Below are 20,363 nucleotides of genomic sequence, written 5' to 3'. Positions count from 1 at the left end.
CGGTGGCGGCTGAGGCGCATCCCTAATGTCCCCCCAAAAAATGTAAAGCGCTTTGAGTGTCTAGAAATGTGCTGAATTACATTTATTCAAAGAACCCATCTAAGACTAAGGTACCCAGAGGACAGGTGTGATATGGAGATACACAGAGGGTGATGTGAGTGCTCCCTCGGTGTGCATTAGTCGGTGCTGATTTGGGGGGTGGTATCTGAGATCAATGAGGAGAGCTCTCCAGTAAATGGAAGATGAAATTAACCATTGAGGCAGAAACGTAGCGGCTAAAACAATGATTCATTAAAGCTGCCGCTAATAATTAGCAATTGATCGGTTCTGCTCATGATCAGTTGGGGAATTAGAGAATAAAATAACTCAAATAATAAAAATGAGCTTCACTGGACTGTAACAAACAGCGCGTAGCTTTTTAAAGATTCTACAAACAAATGTATTCATCGTAATGTCAAAATATACCTTAATTTTTACAGACGCCTTTTGTGATTCCTGCATTCCCATCCTTTACGAAGGACCACTGCGGACACCCTCCTATAGGTTATCAACTCTAGAAAAGCAGGAAATGAAATGTGACACTCTGGAGCAGCTACACATGAGCCATGCTCAATTCCAGTAGGGCTGGACAGTAATGCAATATCCATGTTGAGGGTGGGCCATTTATATGGATACACCTTAATAAAATGGGAATGGTTGGTGATATTAACTTCCTGTTTGTGGCACATTAGGATATGGGAGGGGACTTTTCAAGATGGGTGGTGACCATGGCGGCCATTTTAAAGTTGGCTTCCAGTATCCATAGTTTCAGGTGCTGCACATCTTGATGGTATGGTGTGGTATATGGGATACAAAGATAGTGGGGCCACTCTTCATCAATGGAAACCTCAAGGCCACTGGATTTGTGAAATTGCTACATGATGATGTGTTTTCCTCTTAATGCACTGAAGCTGGCACTTTCCCTGAGTTTTTCCAGCGAGATGGTGCAACACCACATTATGGGTGTCAGGTTCGAGCATTCCTAGATGAACAGTTTCCTGGAAAGTGGATTGGTCGTCGTGGGCCAGTTGAATGGTCCCCAAGGTCTCCCGATCTGACTCCCTTAGACTTTTATCCTTGGGGTCATCTGAAGGCAATTGTCTAATGCTGTGAAGATATGTGCAGCACCTGAAACTACGGAGACTGGAGGACTGTGCTAGCATTTTTCCTGTGGTGTTGCTATCAGTGTTTGAAGAGTGGGAGAAGAGGTTTGCATTGACAATCCAACACAATGGGCAGCACTTTGAACATAAGTGGTCAGAAACATGTAAATAACTCATGAAAGAATGATGTTACGTTAAAACCAAGCAAATCGTTGTTTTTCTTGTGAGATTCCCAATAAGTTTGAGGTGTCACATGACCCTCTTCCCATTGAAAAAACAAAAGTTGGATCCAAAATGGCCGACTTCAAAATGGCTGCCATGGTCAGCACCCATCTTGAAACGTTTCCCCCCTCCCATATACTAATGTGCCACAAACTGGAAGTTAATATCACCAACCATTCCCATTTTATTAAAGTGTATCCATATAAACGGCCCACCCTGTATATCGCAATATAAGCATTTGAAACACATTTTCAGCATTTCGATACACATTATTTACACCTTCTATCATTGACTGCCGTTCATTACAGGTCCCTATATATTTTAACATATAATAATATTGACAAAGCCAAACGTTTAGGTCTGTGATGTCATGTTTCTTGTATCTTGCTGGCTGTTATCCTGTGTCTTTTTTATTGTTCGTAACGATATCGGAATTATATCCTATCGACAGAAACTAAAGAATATATCATGATATAAATTTTGGCCCTATCGTCCAGCACTAATTCCAAGTGTTGACTAGGAGAGTATAAAGACCCCCCACTACCCCTTCTCTTTGGAGAAGTCAATGTGTGTGCACTGTGCAGTGATGGAGCTCCATCCAACACCTTTGGGATGATTCGGAGCAATGGTTCATTCGGAGTTAAACATCCAGCATCAGAATCTGACCTCACTGACGATTACATGGCCGAATGCAATCAAACCCTCACAGGAATGTTGCCAACAGGGAGGCACCATGTAAATACCTTAAGAGAACTCTAGGTGAGATTTGGTATATTACTCCTGGGCTCCCCCTAGAGTTGCAGAGTGTAATTCACTTTTACAGCACTGTCTTTAAATCCTCCAGAATTTACATAGTGCAGTTTCTGCAGTGCTGAGTCTGGAGTATCAAAGACAGAGGCTCTGTTCTCCTTCTTACAGCTCAGTTGAGCATCACAGTGATTTTGAGGCGGTAATTTTAAGGTAAAAATACTACCTTCATGCTCCATGTCACACTGTAAACACAGTAAAAAGCTGGACAATTCATCAAAAATTAATCAGAATCGACAGTCAGAATTTCTAATTTCTAATTTTGTCTATAACTATTATATCAATTATTGTTATTCTGTTATGTCCCCACTGTCCCTTTAAAACCCCGCTACCAAGCTGCAGTCACGTGATTCTGCCCCCTATCTGCCACATGGAAGCCACCTAAACACTGAGGCCGACCAAGCGACTCGAGCTCGTACCAAAGAAAAACACAGTGTCAGTGGTTTGGACGTGTTTTGCTTTTGACTTTAATTAATTATAACGACACTGAACAAAAAGAGGTCAAATGTAAACGCTGAACACAATAATTGTTCATTAATCGTAATCAGGGCGGCACGGTGGCACAGCAGGTAGTGTCGCAGTCACACGGCTCCAGGGGCCTGGAGGTTGTGGGTTCGATTCCCGCTCCGGGTGACTGTCTGTGAGGAGTGTGGCGTGTTCTCTCTGTGTCTGCATGGGTTTCTTCCGGGTGACTGTCTGTGAGGAGTGTGGTGTGTTCTCCCTGTGTCTGCGTGGGTTTCCTACGGGTGACTGTCTGTGAGGAGTGTGGTGTGTTCTCTCTGTGTCTGCATGGGTTTCCTCTGGGTGCGCCAGTTTCCTCCCACATTCCAAAAGCACACGTTGGTAGGTGGATTGGCGACTCAAAAGTGTCCGTAGGTGTGAGTGTGTGTGTTGCCCTGTGAAGGACTGGCGCGCCCTCCAGGGTGTATTCCCGCCTTGCGCCCAATGATTCCAGGTAGGCTCTGGACCCACTGCGACCCTGAATTGGATAAGCGCTTACAGATAATGAATGAATGAATGAATAATCATAATCATGGTAAAATGTACAATTAATCGTGATATTGATTTGCGCTCATATCGTCCGGCAATACCGTTCAGGCATGGTTTGAGGAGCATGATATAAAGTTCATGATGCTAACTAGACCTCCAGGTTCTCCAGATCTGAACCCGACATCGGGGAACTGAGGGAAAGTCTGATCCAGACTTTAATACAGGGATTAAAGTATCAGTCCACAACGTCTTGGTGCCAGAGACAGCGGGACCTTCAGAGGCCCTAAGGAGTTCATGCCTCAATGGGTCAGAGCTGTTGTGATGGCACCAGTTGGACCTAAACAATATTAGGCTGATTGTGTAGAATTATACACACACACACAAAAGGATTTGCATGTCCTCACAGTCTCTAATCCTCCATAAATGTATTTAAAGCTGTAGAGAAACAAATATATTACATTATAATCTCCTCAGTGCAATATGGATGTCATTTATTTTTATCTTATTTTCAGAACAACGGAACAGGAGAACCTCTTAAACGCTTAATCAGACTCTCGTGACTAAGTTAATACAACTGTAACGTCTTCACCGCACAAATCTTAAGTGCATCTTTGATACCTCCCCCTGCCGAGGCTCCAGGATCCGCGAGGAACCCAGTGATTTCACACGAAACGTGTCAAGTGTCTGTTTCATCTCATTCACTCTGCGCCCCTGGCGTTTGCGTCTGAAGTGAGTCATGCAGTGATGTGCTGTCTCATGTCATTTGCGCGCTTTATGTCGACTTATCAAGCTCTCTCTCTTCACAAAGTAAAGTGACGCTTTCTCTGTTTCCACACCAAGAAGAGTGTGTGTTAGTGGAGGAGAGAGAGGGTTGTTTTTGTTCACTCTCTGAACTGCTTGTGCCAGTTTAAAAAGAAAAAAAAAAAACGCTTTACACTTTGTTGTGTGAAGGTTATTTTCTGTCATTACTTTAAATAATCATCTAAAGCTCAACACACTCAGAGGAGAACACTAACTAGAAAGGAGTTAAAACACTTCTGGCAGGTTTTCACACCATGGGCAGCTGCAGAGTCTGGGGTTTAAACCCTGTCTAATACGCCTTATACAGTTGTGTGTGTGAGGGACTGAGTGAGTGTGTGAAATTGTCCTCAGGTCTGAGTGAGTGACTGGGTGAGTGTGTGAATTTGTCCTCAGGTATGAGTGCGTGACTGGGTTAGTGTGTGAAATTGTCCTCAGGTGTGTGAGTGAGTGACTGGGTGAATTTGTGAAATTGTCCTCAGGTGTGAGTAAGTGAATGGGTGAAATTGTCCTCAGGTGTGTGAGTGAGTGACTGGGTGAATTTGTGAAATTGTCCTCAGGTGTGAGTAAGTGAATAGGTGAAATTGTCCTCAGGTGTGAGTGAGTGACTGGGTGAGTGTGTGAATTTGTCCTCAGGTGTGAGTGAGTGACTGGGTGAATGGGTGAAATTGTCCTCAGGTCTGAGTGGGTGAATGGGTGAATTTGTCCTCAGGTGTGTGAGTGACTGGGTGAGTGGGTGAATTTGTCCTCAGGTGTGTGGGTGAATGGGTGAATTTGTCCTCAGGTATGAGTGCGTGACTGGGTGAGTGTGTAAAATTGTCCTCAGGTGTGTGAGTGTGACTGGGTGAATGTGTGAAATTGTCCTCAGGTCTGAGTGAGTGACTGGGTGAATGGGTGAAATTTCCCTCAGGTGTGTGAGTGAGTGACTGGGTGAATGGGTGAAATTGTCCTCAGTTGTGAGTGAGTGAATGTGTGAAATTGTCCTCAGGTGTGAGTGAGTGACACGGTGAGTGTGTGACATTCTCCTCAGGTGTGAGTGACTGGGTGAGTGTGTGTCTCTGGGTAGATCCAATGAGACCCTGAACACTGTAAAGCTATAAATGAATGAATGAATGAATTCCCTCTCTCCCTCTCTGCAGGAGGTGAGCGTTGTGCTGGTGAGGGCAGACGGCTCGGTGAAGACTCCTCTCGCTCGGTTGATGACGGACGCTGTGATGCAGCAGCTCCTGCAGACCACTGGAGCTGGGGCTGGAGATCTGCTGCTGGTCAGCGCTGGAGCACAGGAGGCAGTGGTGGGTAACATCTGAACCACACACACACACACCCACTCACACACTTTAGCTTCATTAGTGCTCTGTCAAACACATCAAAGGCCGCTGGACTCCACTCGCTGTGGAAATGTCATTTCTCTGGGTCACTTCTAATTCCAAATGAAAGGTATTTACCTGAGGCAGGTTCACAGTCGTTATGCAGGGACACTGAGAGTGTGTTAGGTGTGGGGTGCTTATGTACATAGTGACCTCATGTTAAAATCATGTTAATATTTGGTTCATTGGAATCCACTAAAAGAAATCTGTGTCAATATTTACTTTTACATATGAAACATGCTCCCAATAAAGATGTCTATATTTCTGAGCTGTACTGTGCTGTGATTGGAGAGACTCAGTCGAAGGGCGGGACATTTGCGTTGCTGTGATTGGAGAGACTCAGTCGAAGGGGCGGGACATTTGCTGGGCTGTGATTGGAGAGACTCGTTCGAAGGGGCGGGACATTTGCTGGGCTGTGATTGGAGAGACTCGTTCGAAGGGGCGGGACATTTGCTGGGCTGTGATTGGAGAGACTCAGTCGAAGGGGCGGGACATTTGCTGGGCTGTGATTGGAGAGACTCGGTCAAAGAGGTGGGACATTTGCTGGGCTGTGATTGGAGAGACTCGTTCGAAGGGGCGGGACATTTGCTGTGCTGTGATTGGAGAGACTCAGTCGAAGGGCGGGACATTTGCAGTGCTGTGATTGGAGAGACTCGGTCGAAGGGGCGGGACATTTGCTGTGCTGTGATTGGAGAGACTCAGTCAAAGGGCGGGACATGTGCTGTGCTGTGATTGGAGAGACTCAGTCGAAGGGCGGGACATGTGCTGTGCTGTGATTGGAGAGACTCAGTCGAAGGGGCGGGACATTTGCGTTGCTGTGATTGGAGAGACTCGGTCAATGAGGCGGGACATTTGCTGGGCTGTGATTGGAGAGACTCGTTCGAAGGGGCGGGACATTTGCTGTGCTGTGATTGGAGAGACTCAGTCGAAGGGCGGGACATTTGCAGTGCTGTGATTGGAGAGACTCGGTCGAAGGGGCGGGACATTTGCTGTGCTGTGATTGGAGAGACTCAGTCAAAGGGCGGGACATGTGCTGTGCTGTGATTGGAGAGACTCAGTCGAAGGGCGGGACATGTGCTGTGCTGTGATTGGAGAGACTCGGTCAATGAGGCGGGACATTTGCTGGGCTGTGATTGGAGAGACTCAGTCGAAGGGGCGGGACATTTCCTGGGCTGTGATTGGAGAGACTCGGTCAATGAGGCGGGACATTTGCTGGGCTGTGATTGGAGAGACTCAGTCGAAGGGGGGGGGATATTTCCTGGGCTGTGATTGGAGAGACTCGGTCAAAGAGGCGGGACATTTGCGGTGCTGTGATTGGAGAGACTCGGTCGAAGGGGCGGGGCATTTGCTGTGCTGTGATTGGAGAGACTCGGTCGAAGGGCGGGACATTTGCTGTGCTGTGATTGGAGAGACTCAGTCGAAGGGCGGGACATGTGCTGTGCTGTGATTGGAGAGACTCAGTCGAAGGGGCGGGACATTTGCGTTGCTGTGATTGGAGAGACTCGGTCAATGAGGCGGGACATTTGCTGGGCTGTGATTGGAGAGACTCAGTCGAAGGGGCGGGACATTTCCTGGGCTGTGATTGGAGAGACTCGGTCAATGAGGCGGGACATTTGCTAGGCTGTGATTGGAGAGACTCAGTCGAAGGGGCGGGACATTTCCTGGGCTGTGATTGGAGAGACTCGGTCAAAGAGGCGGGACATTTGCGGTGCTGTGATTGGAGAGACTCGGTCGAAGGGGCGGGACATTTGCTGTGCTGTGATTGGAGAGACTCAGTCGAAGGGCGGGACATTTGCTGTGCTGTGATTGGAGAGACTCGGTCGAAGGGGCGGGACATTTGCTGTGCTGTGATAGGAGAGACTCGGTCGAAGGGGCGGGGCATTTGCTGTGCTGTGATTGGAGAGACTCGGTTGAAGGGGCGGGACATGTGCTGCTGTGATTGGAGAGACTCAGTCAAAGGGCGGGACATTTGCAGTGCTGTGATTGGAGAGACTCGGTCGAAGGGGCGGGACATTTGCTGTGCTGTGATTGGAGAGACTCAGTCGAAGCGCGGGACATTTGCAGTGCTGTGATTGGAGAGACTCAGTCGAAGGGCGGGACATTTGCTGTGCTGTGATTGGAGAGACTCGGTCGAAGGGGCGGGACATTTGCAGTGCTGTGGTTGGAGAGACTCAGTCGAAGGGGCGGGACATTTGCTGTGCTGTGATTAGAGAGACTCAGTCGAAGGGGCGGGACATGTGCTGTGATTGGAGAGACTCAGTCGAAGGGCGTGACATTTGCTGTGCTGTGATTGGAGAGACTCGGTCAAAAGGGCGGAACATTTGCTGTACTGTGATTGGAGAGACTCAGTCGAAGGGGCAGGACATTTGCAGTGCTGTGGTTGGAGAGACTCAGTCGAAGGGGCGGGACATTTGCTGTGCTGTGATTAGAGAGACTCAGTCGAAGGGGCGGGACATGTGCTGTGATTGGAGAGACTCAGTCGAAGGGCGTGACATTTGCTGTGCTGTGATTGGAGAGACTCGGTCAAAAGGGCGGAACGTTTGCTGTACTGTGATTGGAGAGACTCAGTCGAAGGGGCAGGACATTTGCGTTGCTGTGATTGGAGAGACTCGGTCAAAGGGGCGGGACATTTACGGTGCTGTGATTGGAGAGACTCGGTCGAAGGGGCGGGACATTTGCTGTGCTGTGATTGGAGAGACTCCGTCGAAGGAGCAGGACATTTGCGTTGCTGTGATTGGAGAGACTCGGTCGAAGGGGCGGGACATTTACGGTGCTGTGATTGGAGAGACTCGATCGAAGGGGCGGGACATTTGCTATGCTGTGATTGGAGAGACTCAGTCGAAGGGCGGGACATTTGCTGTGCTGGATTGGAGAGACTTGGTCAAAGGGCGGGAAATTTGCTGTGCTGTGATTGGAGAGACTCGGTCGAAGGGGCGGGACATTTGCTATGCTGTGATTGGAGAGACTCGGTCGAAGGGCAGGACATTTGCTGGGCTGTGATTGGAGAGACTCGGTCAAAAGGGCGGGACATTTGCGGTGCTGTGATTGGAAAGACTCGGTCAAAAGGGCGGGACATTTGCGGTGCTGTGATTGGAGAGACTCGGTCAAAAGGGCGGGACATTTGCTGTACTGTGATTGGAGAGACTCAGTCGAAGGGGCAGGACATTTGCGTTGCTGTGATTGGAGAGACTCGGTCGAAGGGGCGGGACATTTGCTGGGCTGTGATTGGAGAGACTCTGCCAAACAGGCAGGACATTTGCGGTGCTGTGATTGGAGAGACTTGGTCAAAGGGCAGGACATTTGCTGGGCTGTGATTGGAGAGACTCGGTCGAAGAGGCGGGACATTTGCGGTGCTGTGATTGGAGAGACTCTGACGAAGGGGCGGGACATTTGCTGGGCTGTGATTGGAGAGACTCTGCCAAACAGGCGGGACATTTGCGGTGCTGTGATTGGAGAGACTCGGTCGAAGGGGTGGGACATTTGCAGTGCTGTGATTGGAGAGACTTGGTCAAAGGGCAGGACATTTGCTGGGCTGTGATTGGAGAGACTCGGTCGAAGGGCGGGACATTTGCTGTGCTGTGATTGGAGAGACTCGGTCGAAGGGGTGGGACATTTGCAGTGCTGTGATTGGAGAGACTTGGTCGAAGGGGCGGGACATTTGCTGTGCTGTGATTGGAGAGACTCGGTCGAAGGGGCGGGACATTTGCTGTGCTGTGATTGGAGAGACTCTGACGAAGGGGCGGGACATTTGCGGTGCTTAGATTGGAGAGACTCAGTCGAAGGGGCGGGACATGTGCTGTGATTGGAGAGACTCAGTCGAAGGGCGTGACATTTGCTGTGCTGTGATTGGAGAGACTCGGTTGAAGGGGCGGGACATTTGCAGTGCTGTGATTGGAGAGACTCGGTCAAAAGGGCGGGACATTTGCTGTACTGTGATTGGAGAGACTCAGTCGAAGGGGCAGGACATTTGCGTTGCTGTGATTGGAGAGACTCGGTCGAAGGGGCGGGACATTTGCTGGGCTGTGATTGGAGAGACTCTGCCAAACAGGCGGGACATTTGCGGTGCTGTGATTGGAGAGACTTGGTCAAAGGGCAGGACATTTGCTGGGCTGTGATTGGAGAGACTCGGTCGAAGAGGCGGGACATTTGCGGTGCTGTGATTGGAGAGACTCTGACGAAGGGGCGGGACATTTGCTGGGCTGTGATTGGAGAGACTCTGCCAAACAGGCGGGACATTTGCGGTGCTGTGATTGGAGAGACTCGGTCGAAGGGGTGGGACATTTGCAGTGCTGTGATTGGAGAGACTTGGTCAAAGGGCAGGACATTTGCTGGGCTGTGATTGGAGAGACTCGGTCGAAGGGCGGGACATTTGCTGTGCTGTGATTGGAGAGACTCGGTCGAAGGGGTGGGACATTTGCAGTGCTGTGATTGGAGAGACTTGGTCGAAGGGGCGGGACATTTGCTGTGCTGTGATTGGAGAGACTCGGTCGAAGGGGCGGGACATTTGCTGTGCTGTGATTGGAGAGACTCTGACGAAGGGGCGGGACATTTGCGGTGCTGTGATTGGAGAGACTCGGTCGAAGGGGCGGGACATTTGTTGTGCTGTGATTGGAGAGACTCTGACGAAGGGGCGGGACATTTGCGGTGCTGTGATTGGAGAGACTCGGTCGAAGGGTGGGACATTTGCAGTGCTGTGATTGGAGAGACTCGGTCAATGAGGCGGGACATTTGCTGGGCTGTGATTGGAGAGACTCGGCCAAAGAGGCGGGACATTTGCGGTGCTGTGATTGGAGAGACTCTGACGAAGGGGCTGGACATTTGCGGTGCTGTGATTGGAGAGACTCGGTCGAAGGGCGGGAAAAACGAATGAAAAACACACATTCTTTGAAGTTGCCTTTTGAAACAGCAAGTTCTAGCGGAAGCTCACAGCAGAAGATCAGGGCTCTCTTTTCCTTCACCACACCCCCCTGACCCCTCTGCGCCCTGGCCGTCCTCTCTGTTACTGCGCAAAGGCACGGCGTTCCCTGAGTGACTGATGACGGAGAGCTGCAGAAATCTGCTGGAAGTTGAATCCTGACGCGATCCAGTTGCTTTCGTTTGAAGGTGCACGTCTTTTGCTCAGATGCCGCTGCAGATGGCGCACTTGGCGCCGGGCGAGCCGACTGTTTAGTCACAAAGCACAGATCTGTGGAGATGGCGGGGGATCAGTGGCAGCTTCTGTGATTGGAGGCTGTGGAAGGAATTACAATGCCACGGTGTAGACCACACTCCCCTGGGGAACAGGAGAGCCCTTTCACTTGAAACAATGTAGAATAAATGAGGAGAAAGGTGTTTTTAAATATGGAGATGAGTGCTATCCACTGTTCAACGTTGCACTGTGAAACATTTCACCAGCTTCAGCTCAAAAACTTCAGTTCAAAAGCTGCCTTAGAATTTTAAGTTAAATCCAAATCGAATGACTATTTATTTCAGCACAGGATTTTAAGTCAAGTTTGGCTTGGAATTCCTTTCTGAAAGTTGATTTAACTATGTACTTTGAAAGTCAAGGACTTTTTCCATCCAGCGTAGGTAAGTAGTTAAGATAAAAGTATTGACGACTGGTGTCAAAAAGAACTGTCCAGCTTCACAGCTGCCTTTAACACTCTTTATAAAACAACATCAGAGAATAAGACCAAGCGACAGGAAGCATTTGGAGAATCAGCTGGAACCTCACCAAAGCTGCAGTGTTTCACTCTGAGGGTGAGGCCTCAGAAAAAACACAGATCTCACTACAAAGAAAGACGTAACAGACCCAAACACCAGTAAACATCCCATATATTACTCCCATGCTCACAGCACACAATAATGAAAATAAACCCCACAAAATGGAAAGAGGTGGGCCAGCAGTGCATGCTGGGAGCTCTTCCTGAGTGGACCTAAGCCCCGCCCATCGCCATGACTCTCAGTTTCAAGTTAATTTCACTCCCTCAAAGGGTATTAATTAGGAGAGGTTTTTGCTGCAGGAACAGTTTCTAATCCTCTGCAGCATTTCTGTGAGGATTGGGTGGAAGCCACAAGATTCTTGATAATGAGCCGCTCGCTGTTCACCCCGACCCCGAGTGCACAGCAGTGAGGAGCCATTTTCGCTCAGTTCTCTTTCTTCTCTGTTCTCGTTTTCTCATTTTTTCTCCGCACTCGTTGTGTCTGTTTTGCTGAGTTTAACCTCACATAAACACGGGTCCAGCGCTGTGATTGGACAGACTCAGACGAGGGAGCGGGGCCATTCTAAAGTCTCTGCACTTGACGTCAGAAGCGGAGCAGAATCAGAACGACTCGTTTTATCCCATGTTTTCTGACTCAGGCAGCGCACTACAAAACTGATGGTTGGTGGGCTCCAGGTTCACACATTAATGTGCACACACACTGAACAATAATGTGTTCTCATTAAATAGCTAGATTAATTCATTATAGTCAATGTCTGCAAACTTTTGGACACGGCTGTATTGAGTTTTTGACTGTTCTCATATTGGAACATGACAAAAGCAGTAACACAGACCAGTGTATTATAGAAGTTATACAGCACCATTAGGAAGCATTCCTATTACTGTTAAAAAACATGGCTACTTTCTTGTACTTCAGCACTAGGAAGGCCAATTACGGTGACCTCCTTTTGAGAGCATTGCTCATGCGCCAGTATAATATTCCTACAGGCGCCCCCCTGTTAAAATGGGATTAGTGAATGTAAGCTATGCTTTGTCACTCGGCTCTTTCCTTTAGTTTGTAGCAATTACAGAGATGTCCTGGTGCGTATGGCATTATGGTGAAATGATGTGTTAATTATAGGGACTCCTGTGTTTAGGAGGACTCCCAGCACAGGTTCAGGATCTAGGGTGAGTCTTTTAGTGATTTTGATTGATTTGCTGATGTTCTACTTTTGTATCTATTTCCTTTTCTATAATTGGTGTCAGCAACAACAGACAGCACAAACCCAGCTGACTCCAGTAAACAGCCGGAGAAACTGGTCATTTATGATCCTATTGTTTTAAACTTTTAATACTTTCTTGTTTTAGAGCTTTTAAAGGGGTGAGGACAACTTTTTTTGTTTGGTAGATTACACCGACCTGTCCACTGGGCACCAGGGTTTTATTAGGTCTTGTGTGTGTGTGTTAAATATTGTTTAAATAAATATCTGTTCGTAAAATAATAACTTTTCCCAGTTGCTTTCCTATAACTTCACAAGATACAGAACTGAACATTCCACAGATTTTACTGAGAGCTGGGAAAGAGTCACACGATGTAAAATATCTCAAGATCTTTTGTGATGCTTGAATAAATGCAGGATCCGAGGTCATTTAAACACTGCATTAAGAGATGAGCCTTTGGTCTGTGTTTGAACAAAGGGAGGGACTCTATTATTGGGAGAGAGTGAGAGACAGTGAGGGACAGTGGGAGAGAGTGAGGGAGAGTGAGGGACAGTGAGGGACAGTGGGGGACAGTGGGGGACAGTGGAAAACAGTGGGAGACAGTGAGAGAGAGTGGGAGAAAGTAAGGGACAGTGAGGGAGAGTGGGAGACAGTGAGGGAGAGTGGGAGACAGTGAGGGACAGTGAGAGACAGTGGGAGACAGTGAGGGAGAGTGGGAGAAAGTAAGGGACAGTGAGGGAGAGTGGGAGACAGTGAGGGAGAGTGGGAGAAAGTAGGGGACAGTGAGGGGCAGTGGGAGAGAGTGAGGGACAGTGGGAAACAGTGAGGGACAGTGGGAGACTGAGGGAGAGTGGAAGAAATTAGGGGACAGTGAGAGAGAGTGGGAGAGAGTGAGGAACAGTGGGAGACAGTGAGAGAGAGTGGGAGACAGTGAGGGACAGTGAGGGGAACAGTGAGAGAGAGTGGGAGACAGTGAAGAACAGTGGAAGACAGTGAGGGACAGTGAAGAACAGTGGGAGACAGTGAGGAACAGTGGGAGACAGTGAGGGGGACAGTGGGAGACAGAGAGAGAGTGGTAGACAGTGAGGGGAACAGTGGGAGACAGTGATGGGGACAGTGAGAGAGAGTGGGAGACAGTGAGGAACAGTGGGAGAGAGAGTGGGAGACAGTGAGGAACAGTGGGAGACAGTGAGGGGGACAGTGGGAGACAGAGAGAGAGAGTGGTAGACAGTGATGGGAAGAGTTGGAGACAGTGAGGGGAACAGTGGGAGACAGTGATGGGGACAGTGAGAGAGAGTGGGAGACAGTGAGGAACAGTGGTAGACAGTGAGGGGGACAGTGGGAGACAGAGAGAGAGAGTGGTAGACAGTGATGGGAAGAGTTGGAGACAGTGAGGGGGACAGTGGGAGACAGTGATGGGGACAGTGAGAGAGAGTGGGAGACAGTGAGGAACAGTGGGAGACAGTGAGGGGGACAGTGGGAGACAGAGAGAGAGAGTGGTAGACAGTGATGGGAAGAGTTGGAGACAGTGAGGGGAACAGTGGGAGACAGTGATGGGGACAGTGAGAGAGAGTGGGAGACAGTGAGGAACAGTGGTAGACAGTGAGGGGGACAGTGGGAGACAGAGAGAGAGAGTGGTAGACAGTGAGGGGGACAGTGGGAGACAGAGAGAGAGAGTGGTAGACAGTGAGGGACAGTGGGAGACAGTGAGGGGAAGAGTTGGAGACAGTGAGGGGAACAGTGGGAGACAGTGATGGGGACAGTGTGAGACAGTGGGAGACAGTGATGGGGACAGTGAGAGAGAGTGGGAGACAGTGAGGGACAGTGAGGAACAGTGGGAGACAGTGAGGGGAACAGTGGGAGACAGTGATGGGGACAGTGTGAGACAGTGAGGGACAGTGGGAGACAGTGAGGGGGACAGTGGGAGACAGTGATGGGGACAGTGTGAGACAGTGAGGGACAGTGGGAGACAGTGAGGGGGACAGTGGGAGACAGTGAGGGACAGTAGTGGGAGACAGTGAGGGACAGTGAAGGATTTCCAAGTTAAAAGATGAAGTTATATTCAATCTCCTCAGAAATGAAATGCCTCTTGAAGATACTACTTTGACTGAAAAGTAAATAAAAAAGCGTGGTCTCTGACTTTTGCACCTACAGATTTCACCTGTGTGTTTCTGATAAATTGGCCGGTGACGGCTATTGCAAGCTCACTGTACCTATCAAAGTGGCAGGTAATTATTTCTAACTCTGATGTGGCACCAACTCCTTCCTGTTGTGTGTTGTCTCCTGTAACAGCTCCCTCTCCTGGGGAAGCTGAGACTGCAGTGTGCCGAGCTGCTGGAGGGCCACGGCGTCCCTGTGCGCGACCCTTCAGTCTTTCACTTTCTGTGGGTGGTGGACTTTCCCCTTTTCCTGCCCAAAGAGGACGACCCGGGGCAGCTGGAGTCAGCCCATCACCCTTTCACTGCCCCCGTCCCAGAGGACGCTCACCTGCTCTACACCCAGCCCAGCAAGGTCAGTGTTCAGCTGTTCACTCACTGTGTCTCAGGAACGTATCGCCCACAAATACACAGCCCCTGAGTGAGTCACTGAGTGTGTGTGAAACTGTCCACATGTGTGTGTCTGAGTGTGAGTGTGTGTGACTGAAATTGAAATTGTGAGTGACTGGGTGTGTGTGTGAGTGACAGAATGAGTGACAGGGTGAGTGTGTGTGACAGGCTGAGTGTGTGAGTAACAGTGTGTGACAGGGTGTGTGTGTGAGTGACAGAGTGAGTGACAGGGTGAGTGTGTGAGTGACAGAGTGAGTGACGGGTGAGTGTGTGAGTGACAGGGTGAGTGAAAGAGTGAGTGTGTGAGTGACAGGGTGAGTGTGTGAGTAACAGTGAGTGTGACAGTGAGTGTGTGAGTGACAGGGTGAGTGTGTGAGTGACAGGTTGAGTGACAGGGTGAGTGTGCGAGTGACAGGGTGAGTGTGAGTAACAGTGAGTGAGAGGGTGAGTGTGTGAGTGACAGGGTGAGTGTATGAGTGACAGGGTGAGTGAAAGTGTGAGTGATAGGGCGAGTGTGTGAGTGACAGGGCGAGTGTGTGATGACCTGTCCAAGGTGTACTCCAGCCTTGTGCCCGTGATTGTGTGTTGGCTCCTGTCCCCAGAGGGTCCCCAGATGTGGGCGGTCAGTTGTAATAGAAGTGTACTACACAGTCTCTGACACCAGCCAGTGATAATGTGGAGCCTGTGCTGCCTGCTCAGTAAAGGCCGAGACCCAGTGAGGCTTCGCAGCCTCCACATGAGCGTTCCTCATCATTATGTGCGGTGAGTTTCTCCGACTCTCGAGAGACGGCCGTTTTCATAAATCTCAGTCTCTGACTTACATCACCAGCGCGTTCCTCGCGGGGAGAGCGAGGGAGATTTAGAGCGGCACGGCCGTCCGTCTCGCACCACTTTGTAGTGGTCAGTGCCGGTACCCGGTTTAGCCCGAGGCCAGGAGAAACCTTCGCTGCTTTCTTTTTGACTCCACATCCACACCGCTTCCTCCATTTAACCCCCGTCTCCTTCCTCAGGTCCGCGGCCAGCACTACGACCTGGTGCTGAACGGCTGCGAGATCGGCGGGGGCTCCATCCGCATCCACAACTCGGCCCAGCAGCTCTACGTCCTGGAGAACATCCTCAAGGTAAAGTATCTGTGATGGAAATTGAATTATTAACAGGAGCATCATGTTTCCATTTGCATTGTTTTAATTATAAATCTGTACTCAGCTTCAAGTCCAGTCTCATGTTGCGTTTAAAGTAACACTATGTAATATTTTTACCTTAAAATTACAGTTTCAAAGTTATTGTGAAGCTCCACTGAGCTGTAATAGAGCCTCTGTCTTTGCTACTCTGGGCTCAGCGCTGCAGAAACTGCACTATGTAACATTTGGAGGAGGGTAGAAATCCAGCCTCCCTTCCTCCCCCCTCTATCTCTATGTTTTATCCAGTGAAAGTGTCAGATCACTTGTTTAAAGTGGATAATTCTCCAGTTCTGTTTTAAATGAAATGTGTGATCTGCTTTTGTCAAAACCCCACAAGGATCAAACCCCACAGCAGTGTTCTCCCCCTGTGTAAACAGCCCTGTACAGCGCCTGTTCTTTTAAATGATAATGAGCTGCTGCTCGGTTCTCTGACTCCTCCCCTCTCCTTTTCTGAGCATTTCATAATCTCTTAATGAGAAATATAAAATGTATTGATCTGATGGTTTTGCAGTGCTGCGGCTGCACGTCTGGAAGACCATCCTCGGAGCAGAGTGTCTGCGATGAAAGACAAAAATAAAGAGGTTCCCGAGTGTCCTCGGGCTGTGGAGGATCCTCATGGCTGTGCTCTGGCCACATGTTTTTCCAAGAGCACTGTTTCCCGGCACTTCATCACGAGCGCCGCTCGCTCCTCTCACTTAACGCTCCCACTCGCTTCAATCAGCTCGCCCGCTCGTTGCCGTGGTAACCCGCCGGGCTATATTTAATGCTTAAACAATGGCTTTAGTTGCCGAGAGCTGGGCAAGAGGAACATTACGGCTTAGTGCTTTTATACGTGCCTACACAGTACCTTGAGGTTTGTTCCCACACGGCGCAGCTATTTTAGAGACTCGGGTCTGCTTTGTTTCGTTTAAAGCGGGACGGCAGGTTGATGCTGTTTGATCTTTAAAGGCTGCGTGACTGAACGCTTTTCCAGGACCAAAGCTGTGGGTACGTGCGGCTTAGAGACGGACATTTTAATATCGGCTTTAATATCTGTTTTCACACATCCCCAATAATTTTAGATTAACATTTTTCACAGTTATCTTCAGAGGCGACTCGTAATCTCATTGTGGTTTTCTATCAGTCGACCTTTGCTTTCAGAAAGCAAGGGATTTAAAAGGAAAACAAAGGTCAGGGCTGCTGCTTCTGTAGACCCTCCCCCCTCCCACACCCCCCTTAAAGGAACACTAGGTAAGAATTGGGCTCCCCCTGGAGTTGTGGTATAATTGATTTTTACAACACTGTCCTGAAGGGCGGCACGGTGGCACAGCAGGTAGGTGTCGCAGTCACATAGCTCCAGGGGAGGTTGTGGGTTCGATTCCTGCTCTGGGTGACTGTCTGTGAGGAGTGTGGTGTGTTCTCTCTGTGTCTGCGTGGGTTTCCTCCGGGTGCTCCGGTTTCTTCCCACAATCCAAAAACACACGTTGGTAGGTGGATTGGAGACTCAAAAGTGTCCGTAGGTGTGTGTGTGTGTTGCCCTGTGAAGGACTGGTGCCCCCTCCAGGGTGTATTCCTGCCTTACTCCCAATGATTCCAGGTAGGCTCTGGACCCACCGCGACCCTGAACTGGATAAGGGTTACAGACAATGAATGAATAAACACTGTCCTGAAATCCAAGGGGAGGGGGATGGTAGAGGTGGTTTCCTATCCTCCTCCAAAAGTTACATGGTGCAGTTTCTGCAGTGCTGAGCTCAGAGAAGCAACAACAGAGATACTGTTCTCTCTACTACAGCTCAGTGGAGCATTACAGTGATTTTGAAGCTGTAGTTTTAAGGTAAAATTAATACCTAGTGTTCCTTTAATTATATATATGTTATCAGTCCTCAGGGTGTGTCTCTCATCCAATCAGATTATTGGCCAGATTATGTGGAATATTAAAATATATATTAAAATATTCACTGACCTAGGTTTATTATCGTTCATTTGTTTATGTGCTGTGCCAGATAATGTATTACAAATTCGCTAAAGGAGGGAAGAGTATTACATTTCTCTTTTTTTATTATTCTCGAATGTACATTAAAATGTCCCAAATTCTCTGTTTTATCAGGAAGACCCCTCCCTCCTCTCTCACCTGTTGGAGGCGCTGGACTCTGGAGCCCCCCCGCACGGTGGGATCGCATTAGGTGAGTCCACACCATGACACCTGCTCCCCTCAGACCCAGCAGATCCATCAATCTGAAAAAATGAGGTCGCGCAGGGCCCTGACGACTGAAAGACTTTCTAAAGTTATCTCCTCATATCAGACGGCAGCGGTCATGCTCCGGGCCCAAATTGATTGTCCGACGGAGATTACTTGGCAGCACTGTGACTGTTGGAGGACTTGAGACTCGGGCGAGATTGTCCTCCCTGTGCATTCGAGCTTAGGAAGGTGCCCTCAGTCAAACGTCGGCCCGAGAAACGACGCCACTGCTTTTTTTATTCCGTCTGTGCAGGTTCATGTCGAGCACTTTTGAAAATGTAATTTAAAATGGTAAGAGTTTACAGGGTTAATGCTCCCCCTTCCTCGCTCCATCAAAGTACACATACAGTAACATACAGAAGAGTCAAAAGTCTCCGGACACCTCCTCCAACATTTATTAATGAGAAGATGCGAATCTTCTGGAAGATTCTGTATTTCTGCATTGATTTAAAGGGACCTACCACCTTGGATTTTCAGTGTGAGCAAGCCTTAATTTACTGTGACCCCTCCCCCTAGGTCTGGACCGCCTGGTGTCAATCATCGTGGGAGCCCCCAGCATCAGGGACGTGATCGCCTTCCCTAAATCCTTCAGAGGTCACGACCTAATGAGCCACGCTCCTGATTTTGTGTCTGAGGAGGAGCTGAAACCGTACCATATCTCTGTGGCGTGGCCGAAAGATGGCTGACCGCTCCCTCCCTGCTCCTCCTCCTTCGCCCAGTGTAACTCAGGACAGTTAAGAGCTGTGTGGACGGGGAGAGACTGTGGTGAGATTTCATGCTGGTCGCTCTTCATGGTCAGTGTTTGCCGCTGGTAAGAAGCAGAAGAACAGTGACACCCCCAAACCAAAGAGCTACAAAGCATCTGTATGGGTGAGGGAGGGGGAGACAGGAAGAGGGAAGAATAGAGAGAGAAAGGGAGAAGGAGAGAGAGAGTTCCACATATCAGTACAGTCACCACTAAATGTCATGTACACTGTCTAAACGTCTAAAGCCGGGGGGGGAGTTTGGGTCATTTCTTCTTCTTATTTTTTTTTTTTTTCATTGTTTTGATTACTGCATATTGTCTCATTGGCTTTTGTTTGCTGTTTTTCATCATTATTATATCCTTCTTTTGTGTTCTCCTTTCTTCCCACAATCTTCTGCTGTAAATAAGAACATGGACAGCATCTGTATAAAATAAATACATTTTACATTTAACAGAGCCTCGTCTGTTACTCCCCGGGCTTTAGGAGGAGTGTCTGAGCGGGGAGCTCCATCACTGCTGGTCCCAGACATGGACATCCTTGTTAAATACATGTATTTAGTCTCTGTGCTCCATCGTCTCACTCGCCTTCTGATGGTGCCCCTCACTGACAGTGTGGCCGAGGTAAAACATAAAATGAATAGGTGATGTTTTGTAACATGAAACAAATGAGATATTCATTCATGGTCTGTAACCCTTATCCAGTTCAGGGTCACGGTGGGTCTGGTGCCTACCTGGAATCCCTGGGTGCAAGGCAGGAACACACCCTGGAGGGGGCGCCAGTCCTTTACAGGGCGACACACAATCACACATTCCCTCACACTTTTGACAGACAGTCACCCGGAGGAAACCCGCGCAGACACAGAGAGAACACACCACACTCCTCACAGACAGTCACCCAGAGGAAACCCACGCAGACACAGGGAGAACACACCACACTCCTCACAGACAGTCACCCAGAGGAAACCCACACAGACACAGAGAGAACACACCACACTCCTCACAGACAGTTTAAACAAACCATTTAAAATAATAAAAATTATTGGAAACATTCAAGAATAACTAAAATTATAAGAAAAATTAAAACAATATAAAAGCTAAAACAAAAGTAAAAGGATTACTTAACAAGACCTTTAGTTCTACAAGGTGTTAAACAAGAATCTAATAAAACTAGACCAGACTTATGGTGAATCCCTTTTCACCCCTTAGCTCTAACCCTCCGGGTTGTGTGTGTGTGTGTGTGGAGGCGGGGGGGTGGTTATAGTCCTTTACTTTATAACAAGCAGCAAACTACTATTTTGCTCCCTGAAATTCCAGTTCCACCTTAAATGGCAAAGCAATTACATTTTAGTGCCTGTGGCTACTGCAAAATTTAAGATGGAACTGGAGGATTTGAACAAAAAGACGTCTAATAAACAGCTGAATCCAGCTCCTTATCACAGACTGTG

The 20,363-nt window shown here is 48.7% G+C and overlaps 1 protein-coding gene across 5 annotated transcripts in view; it reads left to right on the top strand.

The window, feature by feature from the left end:
• The window catches only part of dars2 (aspartyl-tRNA synthetase 2, mitochondrial), a 36,169-nt gene extending 16,842 nt beyond the window's left edge, over positions 1–19,327 (top strand). For all 5 annotated transcript variants that reach the window (XM_066681516.1, XM_066681514.1, XM_066681513.1 and 2 more), the window contains 5 exons: positions 5,099–5,251; positions 14,521–14,739; positions 15,785–15,895; positions 18,042–18,117; positions 18,690–19,327. In XM_066681516.1, coding sequence (XP_066537613.1) covers positions 5,099–5,251; positions 14,521–14,739; positions 15,785–15,895; positions 18,042–18,117; positions 18,690–18,859 — 729 coding nt within the window. In that variant the 3' untranslated portion in view covers positions 18,860–19,327. The remainder of the gene's footprint in view (positions 1–5,098; positions 5,252–14,520; positions 14,740–15,784; positions 15,896–18,041; positions 18,118–18,689) is intronic.
• Positions 19,328–20,363: the final 1,036 nt, after the last annotated feature.

Source organism: Hoplias malabaricus, chromosome 9 (assembly GCF_029633855.1).
Source record: "Hoplias malabaricus isolate fHopMal1 chromosome 9, fHopMal1.hap1, whole genome shotgun sequence".
Taxonomy (NCBI): domain Eukaryota; kingdom Metazoa; phylum Chordata; class Actinopteri; order Characiformes; family Erythrinidae; genus Hoplias; species Hoplias malabaricus.
Note: the sequence above shows the minus strand (reverse complement) of the source record. Positions and strands in the feature narration are given on the sequence as shown.